This window comes from Otolemur garnettii, unplaced genomic scaffold, assembly GCF_000181295.1.
Source record: "Otolemur garnettii isolate 467f Iridium unplaced genomic scaffold, OtoGar3 scaffold00087, whole genome shotgun sequence".
NCBI classification, from domain to species: Eukaryota; Metazoa; Chordata; class Mammalia; order Primates; family Galagidae; genus Otolemur; species Otolemur garnettii.
This window is the reverse complement of record NW_003852482.1, coordinates 977,462-987,417: the sequence shown is the minus strand read 5'-3', so window position 1 is coordinate 987,417 and position 9,956 is coordinate 977,462. Positions and strand designations below refer to the sequence as shown.

The following is a 9,956-nucleotide window of genomic DNA, read 5'->3' as shown; positions in this document are numbered from 1 at the left end:
GGAGAAGATATATAAATGGCCAACAAGCACATTTATATCCCTATCATGTCACTAATATTAAGAAAACACAAATCACAACCACAGTGAAGTGTCACCTGACACTTGTCAGGATGGCCACTCTCAGAGACCCAGAAGGTAATGAGTGCTGGGGAGGACATGGAGCCTGGGCCATGTGCACTGTTGGTGGAGATGGGAAGGGGTGAAGCTGCTATGGAAACCATTGTCATGGTTCCTCAAAAACTTAAACAGAATCATATGATCCAGCAAGTCCACTTCTGTGGGTCATTACAAAAGTTCTGATACACAAAAATCAAAAAACATAAAATCCAGGCTGGATGTGGTGGATTTTATGTGCCAAGACTCCAGCACTCTGGGAGGCTGAGGTAGGATGATTGCCTGAGCTCACAGGTTTAAGATCAGCCTGAGCAAGAGCAAGACCCTGTCTCTAAAAATAGTCAGGTGTTGTGGAGCGTTGTGGAGGGTACCTGTTGCTTGTACTCCTATTGCTTGAGCCCAGGAGTTTGAGGTTGTTGTGAGCTATGATGCCATGGCACTCTACCAAGGGTGACAAAGTGAGACTTTGTCTCAATTAAAAAAAAAAAAGAATAGGGCGGTGCCTGTGGCACTGAGTAGGGCACCGGCCCCATATACTGAGGGTGGCAGGTTCAAACCCAGCCCCAGCCAAACTGCAACAACAAAAAAAATTAGCCAGGCGTTGTGGCAGGCAACTGTAGTCCCAGCTACTCGGGAGGCTGAGGCAAGAGAATCACCTAAGCCCAGGAATTAAAGGTTGCTGTGAGCTATGACGCCATAGCACTCTACTGAGGGTGGCAAAGTGAGACTGTCTCTTAAAAAAAAAAAAAAAAACCCAGAAGGGACGCTGTTGACTATTTTTTTGGAACTGAAATAACAGACTATCAACACAGCCTGTAGTGACCCTCATATGCTCTAAAGAATTGAAAGCAAAGTCTCACATCCACAGCAATGTCACTCAGCAGCACTAAAACATGGGAGCAACCCAAGTGTCCCCAACTCTGGCAGACGAGTGGAGAGCACACTGAGCATGCATAGACCAAGGAGTGCCGCCACTCAGCTTTAAAGAGGAAGAAAGCTCTGCAATACACTGCAACATGGATAGACCCTGAGGACATGATGCTAAATGAAATAAGCCAGTCACTAAAGGATAGGCACTGGGTGATTCTACTCACATAGGGACCTAGCACAGGGTGCCAGGGCCTGGGGGAAGACAGGAACAGGGAGCTGTCGTTTAATGCAGAGTTCAGTTCTGCTAGATGAAGAGAGTATGATGGTAGATGGTGGTAATGACTGCACATTATGAATGTTAAAAATGGTTAAGATGATATGTTTTGTGTTTTATCACAATAAAAAAATTGAACAAGAGATTAACACATACTCTGCACTTGCTGTGAGGAGCAAAGTTTGCCTCCATTGGGAAGCCCAGACCCACCTACCTGAAACTTTTTTTTTTTTGAAACAGAGTTTCACTATGTTGCCCTCAGTAGAGTGACGTGGCACCACAGCTCACAGCAACCCCAAACTCTTGGGTTTAAACAATCGTCTTGCAGCCTCCCAAGCAGCTGGGACTACAGGTGCCCACCACAACACCCAGCTATTTTTTTTTCTTGTTGCAGTTGTCATTGTTGTTTTAGCTGACCTAGGCCAGGTTCAAACCCACCGGCCTTGGTGTATGTGGTCAGCGCCCTACACACTGAGCTATAGGCACCACCTACCTGAAACTTCTTATTGCCTGTGAGCCGAGATAGCTCCCGGAACTCCAGCTGGATGCTTGACACCTCAGCCACCGTGCTGTCTGAGGTCCACCGTGGCGGGTGGGCAATCCCAGTACCGATGTTCACATCGGAATAAGGGATTTTGGAAGGCGTTTTGAAGGCAGGCATCAGCCGATTTCCAAAATCTTCCTGGGATAGGAGCACAGCAGAGAATCAGTGTTTCATGTCACACAGCCCTCTTTTACAACCATCACCATTTTCATCAACTACATGGAAAGGCAGCTCTTCAATGCTCAACACCACACAGCAAAAACAAACTGGAATCACAGCTTGGTGCCTATAGCTCAACCGGCTAAGGCGCCAGCCACGTACACCTAAGGTAGCGGGTTCGAATCCCCAGCCCGGGCCTGCCAAACAACAATGACGGCTGCAACCAAAAAATAGCCGGGCGTTGTGGCGGGCGCCTGTGGTCCCAGCTACTTGGGAGGCGGAGGCAGGAGACTCGCTTGAGCCCAGGAGTTGGAGGTTGCTGTGAGCTGTGATGCCATGGCACTCTGCCCAGGGTGACAGCTCGAGGCTCTGTCTCAAAAAAAAAAAAGAAACTGGAATCACCAGCACTGACAAGTTCTTTCTTTCTTTTTTTTTTTGTAGAGATGGAGTCTCACTTTGCTGCCCTTGGTAGAGCGCTGTGGAGTCACAGCTCACAGCAACCTCCAACTCCTGGGCTTAGGCGATTCTCTTACCTCAGCCTCCCAAGTAGCTAGGAGTATAGGTGCCCGCCACAAAGCCCAGCTATTTTTTGTTGCAGTTTGGCCGGGGCCGGGTTTGAACCCGCCACCCTCGGTATATGGGGCTGGCACCCTACTCCCTGAGCCACAGGTGCCGTCCCTGACAAGTTCTTTCTACAGGTTGCAGCATAATGACCAGGGCTACAGCTGTCATGCACATGGCACAGATTCAGAAATTCCAGGGTATCAAAAGAGAAGACCATCCACTTCCACAACTCCCTCCATGAGAGCCTGAATGTCTATCCACATGCCACAAGCACGCCAGGGACACTCACCGCCTTCCTCAGGAAGAGGCTGTCCCCAGACAGATGGTAGGCACTCAGAAGCCCCCCCAGGATCCGGATGGTGCTCTCAAACAGGTTAACATCCACATCCTTCTCAAAGTACAACTTTGTTGACACCCACTTCCTGGCTTCTTCAAATTCTGTAACATAAAATCGTAAAGGATACAGAAATGAATTAATGGCTTAATCTGTGATCTATCAGTCATTCCCCTGCGGAGTTTCAACGCAACCTCCCATTTCAAGGCGGGTAAACCCTGAATTCTCCAGATGTCATGACACAAAGGTTCAGAATCAAAGGTCATGACGCAAAAGATCACATAATTTATTGGTGGTCCTCTCCCTATTCAAAAAATGAGGTTAACATTTCAAATATCACATAAGAAGTAACTAAAGATACATCTTCAGAAATTACACTATTTAGATTCTGAGCCAAGATGGACCTACACCCAGACCCTATGTCATTCATCACCTCTTGACCTCCCATGCTACAACCGAAACACGCTGGAAATGCCCTTGGACATACCCTCTTCCCCCAGTCTGATCTCAGCTCTCAGGAGGACCAGGGGATAGTGGTCCTGAGTGTGCCCTGGGTGGCTTGATGCTTGAAGGACAGGAGCCACCTATACCAAGTGCAACCACTGCTATGCCCAAGAGAAGGGGAAGTCCCAGCCAGATGGAAACGGCAGCTTTTACCACACACCAGTGATCCTCACACATTGCTTTAGCCATGAGCCACACACAGAGAACTCAGCCCCTCTCTGGAAGTCACCTGATTTACCTTTTCTCAGACCCAAAATCCACATGGTGTCCAGGGCATCAATCAGAGTGAGGCCAAGGCCAAACCACTCGCTGAAGGACCTGGACACAGGCTTTAGCTCATCATGGCCCCAGGCGAACTTTCGGTATCCTTTCCATGCGTGGAGAAAGATGTCAACCACCTCCTTCTGGCGGGCATTTGGGTGTGCTGGGTGGGGAGAGAGCACAGGCTATGGAGGACACTGTCTTGACGGTGGGCACAGGTTCTTGCCTTAGGCAGAACCCCCCCCAATCCCCAAGGGATGAAGGTGACAGTGATTGGAGTCACTTGTAGAATGAAAGGGGCAGGAAGGACAGCAGCACAGGGGCAGCGAGTCCCTCAGGAAAACACAACGTGCCAAGAGTCAAATCAAAGCTCCCCCTGGGCCCCAACCACCTGCCAGGGGCCCGTCCTCCTCCCTCAGAGCCCAGGTGGCTGAAGCCCTTCTCAGGGTTCAGTGGCTTTTGGTCAAAGAGCACCAGGGCAACACCCTCAAGGGCTTCAGGGACCAAACAGAGAATAAAGGCCTCTGAAACAACAGAGGAGGCTGTGAGGCCCTGGTGCCACTGAGTGTGGTATGGACGAGAAACAGGAGACAGGACAGGTGCGCAGACTCTGCCAAAAATACTCTGCATTTGAGTCGCGTCCTGCCACCCCTGCTTTGTGCCCTTAACAAGGAAACGGCACAGGGCACACCCACTGAAGTCCCTTTGCTGCCCTTTCCAGGCTGACCTCATCTTGAATTGGGGGCTTTTTCTACAGACTACTGTATAGATTAAAATGTGTGTACCAGTATCGTGCCACATGTCCTCTCATGTAAGGTTCTGAGGGTCACTCATGTGGCCATAGCTTTCCCATCCATCTCCCATGACACCGGGGTTGCTCTGTGTCCCTCAAATCCCAGGGGCAGCACGGGAGCAGGGCCACATGCTGGCTCTAGACCAGTGATGGACAGGAGTCCCCAAGTGACATTAAGTGAGCACAGCAGGGAGGGACCTGTGCTGGGTTTCTCTGTCTGCAGAATGGGAGGCTGAGGTACCAACAGCTTCAGGGTGTCCTAAGGACTGGAGGAGGCCCCCGCCAAGTGGTACTTAGAATCAAGGGCAGTGCCCCACATGCACCGTGGCAAACCTGGCCAGGCACAGAGCAGCATGACCAGACCCCCAAGCACATGACCTCCTCCCGCAGCCCTACACTTGGACACAGGTACAACGGGCTGTCATGAAGCCACATGACATCACCAAGGTCATGAGGACCTGGGACAGATGTGGACAAGGAAGGACAAGTGCCCTAGGGAGGCCACATGAGAGGCCATATACCACACCTGGGTGTGGTGTGTGTGTCAGCCACCTGCCCCTCAAGAGTGCCCAGGTAAAGGGGTGAGGAGGGCAGAGGTGTGGTCTCACCTGGTTTGTCCTTTATCCTGGCTGGCAGCAAGGAAGGCGTGGTGGACTTGTCTGCTTTTCTAGAAGGGAGTTCAGTGCCCTGCTGAGGCTCAATCATGGCCCCCCGCCAGCTCCAAGGAGAGAAGGGAGAGCGCTGAGCCAAGCCAGTAACATGCTGAGGCTGCCCACTCCTGGCCCTGTGCCTCAAGGTGCTGAGGCCACTGAGGCAGAACGACAGCCCAGGCCCTGCAGTCAGGGGCCCAGCACTGGGCCAGGCAGCGTGCAGTATGGTATAAACAGTGCCCCACTGGCCCAAGGAAGGGGGACTCCTGAGGTCAGAAGCCAAAGCACACAAAGTTCTGAGAAGTCACGCTGAAATCGAGGCAGAAGCTGAGGCCTCTAAGGTGGCCATAATTTGCCTCCTAATCTGGGGCACCAGTGAAAGAGGGATGGACCTAGGATACGAGGATGGCCACAAAAATTGGGCCAGTCTCTACATGTGGGACATGGCCACCCAAACATCCTGCCTAGGTTCTGTCCCAGGGCCTGTGCATTAAGAATGGGCCACACCACCTCCTGGGTAGTGATGGCAATGAATGTATCCTAGGTTTAATGAAACACCTCTTAAACTATTTATGGTTCTCATCTTGGAGTATAAATGTGGTACATTCATGAGCTAAGGTTAAAATGCTCTTTTATAAAACCTCCTTTCATTCTTGTGCACACCAACAAGAGTGGTCAAAGGCCCTTGTTTTTTCTCAAGTAAGCCTGCCTGTACTTGCCTATGTCCTTGGAGGCCCTCTCTGGAGGCTGAGAGCCTGTCACAGGCTACTCCTGCAGGCACTACCTCGCCAGGCCTCTGCCTATGTTTATGCTATGTGGGGGCAGAGCTCAGGTCCGGCTATAGTCCCAGGTCACGCTTGCTGGGACGGCATCGGGAAGGGAGTACCTGTGGGGAGCCAAACTTCTCATCATTTCAGCTCACCCACTGTGGTGTCAAAGGTCAAACAGGACCCGAGGCTGAAACCCTTCAAGGCTTCATCAGGGCTGGCAACCTGGGCCCTGTACAGGCTGGGCTGACTCCTCTCACTCTGGCCTCTGCCCGACTGGAAGAGGCTCAGGAAAGTGGGTAGCCCAGCCAGCCACCTGTTCCCCTCCCACTGTCTCTTCCCGCCCTCCTGTACCACTACCAACACGTGTGTCCCTCACACATTTAAAATGACCTTGTTCCATAACTGCAAATCATGAAGAGAGGGTCATCAACCTAATGATGACCTTAGCTCTGACCTTCAGTTTTTAAAATTTGATTTTGTGGCTCGGCGCCTATAGTTCAACCGGCTAAGGCGCCAGCCACGTACAACTAAGGTGGCGGGTTCGAATCCCCAGCCCGGACCCGCCAAACAACAATGACGGCTGCAACCAAAAAATAGCCGGGCATTGTGGCGGGCGCCTGTGGTCCCAGCTACTTGGGAGGCGGAGGCAGGAGACTCGCTTGAGCCCAGGAGTTGGAGGTTGCTGTGAGCTGTAATGCCACGGCACTCTACCCAGGGGGACAGCTTGAGGCTCTGTCTCAAAAAAAAAAAAAAAAAATTTGATTTTGTGATCAAAGATTAATGAAAACATGATTGCAGCATGGCCGAGCGAGCTAGTCCTCACAGCCTATCTCCCAGAGCAGGGGAGTGCTCAGAGCCCTTCTGATACCAAATACCTGATGGCCGTCCTCTGCATGTCTCCCTCTGGGTTAGCAGCCTCAGGGGCTCCACCCCTTTCCTTAGTGTCGTCCTGTGTTCCAGCCTTCATGTCTTTCTTGGGGGCTCTAATCTGCAGGTGGGGTGGACCCCGTCGGAAATGTCTTCGAGGCTTCTGAAAAAAACCAGAGTCACATGCACAAACCAATCAACTGTCTATAAGCTGCATCTAGACACTCTCCCTCAGATGCAGACTCTTACCTCAAGGAGCAAAATTATTCACATCACATCACACAGTGTGCAGATGTGAGATATAAGCTCCTTACTCTTTGGAAACTATGGAGACACTACCAACCGGCCAGTATAGCACTGGACAAAGGGGCTAAACCCTAGTCAGAATATCTCAAAACTGCCACACAGCCTATAGGGTCAACAGAAAGGGTTCAAACAAAGACCCCTGGTGGGAGCCAGAGAAAGCAACACTGCAGGTCAACCCCCAGCCTACCCACTGCACACCCTCACAGATGTGTGGAAGGCGCCCATGTCCTCATCACAGAGCACAAACACACACACCATACAGAACCAGGGTTCCCCTCAACAAGTGCATGACAGCTAGGGGCAAGCCCTGTCCACATCAGATGTGGGCCTTGCAGTCCTCTCCTACGCACTTCCACACATGCAGCCATAGAATCCTACCCTCCACCTCCTTCCCCATGTAACCAGGAACACGGGACAAGTAGAGCTCTGTGGAGGGCCTGTCGCCAGACAATGAGTCTCAACTCCTCTGTATGAGAGGCTCACTCTTCTGTAACACGGCTGCAGTCTTTCACAGTATTACCAAACCACAATTCTGTTATACTTTTTTACTGGTAGATACTTAAGACTTTTAAAAAGTTTTTATTTGGGGGGTGGCGTCTGTGGCTTAAGGAGTAGGGCGCTGGCCCCATATACTGGAGATGAGGGGTTCAAATCCAGCCCCAGACAAAAACTGAAAAAAAAAAAAGTTTTTATTTTTTAATCTTAAAAAAAATTTTTTTTTGGGCGGCACCTGTGGCTCAAAGGAGTAGGGCGCTGGCCCCATGTACTGGAGGTGGCGAGTTCGAACCCAGCCCTGGCCAAAAACAAACTGCAAAAAAAAAAAAAATTTTTTTCCATAGAGACAGGTCATTCTATGTTGATCAGGCTGTCCTTGAACTCCTGGCCACACTTGATCCTCCCACCTCAGCCTCCCAAAGTGCTGGGATTACAGGTGTGAGCCACCTTGCCTCAGTCTATGTCACACTTGGTAGAGTGCTGTGGCATCACAGCTCACAGCAGCCTCAAACTCTTGGGCTTAAGTGATTCTCTTGCCTCAGTCTCCCAAGTAGGTGAGATTACAGGCGCCCACCACAATGCCCAGCTATTTTTTTGGTTGCAGTTGTCATTGTTATTTAATAGGCCCAGGCTGGGCTTGAACCTGTGAGCCTCGGTGTATGTGGCCAGCGCCCTTCCCAAGGAGCTATGGGTGCCATCAGGTCCAGTGTTATTTAAAGGAGAGAATGCTTACTAAAAATTATGCAGCTACTGGGTGGCACCTGTGGCTCAAGGAGTGGGGCACCGGCCCCATGTGCAAGAGGTGGTGGGTTCAAGCCCGGCCCTGGCCAAAAGCAGAAAAAAAAAATTATGCAGCAATTTTTTAAAAATCTGATTTATATCCAGTGATCTAAAGGGCTATTCACAGTAAGTCTCAAAAGAATAAAGCAAAAAGCAGGTATTAGGACAGCAGTGTCCTGTTTCTGTTAATACCACACACTACCCAAACCTTCACAGGTGCTATTTGTCCAGAGAACTGGCAAAGCACTCAGCACAGGCCGTCACTAGGCCACCTCGGAGCTCCTGGCGTGCCTCACTCACAGCCTCCCACTATTTCACATGTTATCACAAGCATGCACACATTTTGTAATTATCACCCCCCCATAAAACTAGCAAAAACAATACAGCAATGATGACTGTTCATATACATTTTCACACTCTTTTGTAAGTAATGCTTCACCAAAGATACCAAAAAGGCTCTGTTGAAATGCTTGTTTGTCTAAAATTTTAATAATCCATCCATCACTAACACTTGGTGAGAAAAAAAAATAATAAAAAAGAGGCAGGAACCTAATGCATCCCGAGCAAGCGCAGCTCTGCATAAGTTTCTGCTCGGGATTTGGCTCTCTTCCCTCTCTTCCCCATGGATTTTCTAGAGAGGAGAGCAGAGGCGTGCAGGGGGAGCAGAAAGCGTGGTCTGCAGCTACAAGCAGGCAGCCGGGTCTACATTCTCCTCGCCACGCCCGGAGCCTGGGCCGACCCGCCGCTCTGCGAAGCAGCCTTGGCCAAGAGGCGATTGTAGCGCCTGGGCATGTAGTTCGGCTGTCACGCGGGGTGTCTTCGCGGGGCAGGAGGCTCGCGCCGCTGCCAGTGCCATGCAAAACTACAAATACAACAAGGGGATCGTCCCCGGAAGCAAGAACGGCGGCAGCCCGGTGCTCAACAGCCCGCGGAAGAGCGGCAGCAAGCTGGCGCTGCTCATCTGCCTCTTGTCCCCTAGTGTCTGGAAAAAATAAAAGCTTATGTGCTATGTACGTGTTATAGCTGGCATGAAGTTTTGACAAACACAAACCCATGGAAAAGTTCAATAGGACTTAAAGCAAGCCCATTTTGTACAGATCCTTCCCACTTAGAATGCAGGGCTGCATTCAGGCTGCCTCAGACCACAGGAATCACAGCAAGTGCTATTCCTCCACTGTGGGGACGGGGCATGAATAGGAAATGCCCCCAAGACCAAAGGGAAAGTGTATCCTTGGCGGATGACGGTTCTCTGTCGTCATCAAACTACAGATGAGAACATGCCTGGGAGTCAGCTGCCTGTCTTATCTCTCAGTATTCATGGAGATAAATACAAAGTGCAGGGTGAGATTCAAGGAAATACAGGAGGTGGTCCTGCTCTGGAGATGCAGGTGAGAAGACCAGAAGATAAATACAAAAACATTAGATAGAAAAAACACAGCCGGGGTCTCAAGCTGATAATTAAAACAGAAAAAAAAAAAAAAATTTTTTTTTTTTGAGACAGAGCCTCAAGCTGTCCCCCTAGGTAGAGTGCCGTGGCATCACAGCTCACAGCAACCCACAACTCCTGGGCTCAAGTGAGTCTCCTGCCTCCACCTCCCAAGTAGCTGGGACCTCAGGTGCCTGCCACAACTCCTGGCCATTTTTTGGTTGCAGCCGTCATTGTTTGGCGGC

At 50.6% G+C, this 9,956-nt stretch overlaps 1 protein-coding gene across 1 annotated transcript in view; it reads right to left on the bottom strand.

Moving 5' to 3' along the window:
- MAN1B1 (mannosidase alpha class 1B member 1) overlaps positions 1-9,956 on the bottom strand; it is a 28,493-nt gene that overhangs the window by 8,266 nt on the left and 10,271 nt on the right. The window contains 5 exon segments of the mRNA XM_003794816.3: positions 1,752-1,940; positions 2,815-2,963; positions 3,602-3,787; positions 5,026-5,135; positions 6,713-6,867. Coding sequence (XP_003794864.2) covers positions 1,752-1,940; positions 2,815-2,963; positions 3,602-3,787; positions 5,026-5,135; positions 6,713-6,867 — 789 coding nt within the window.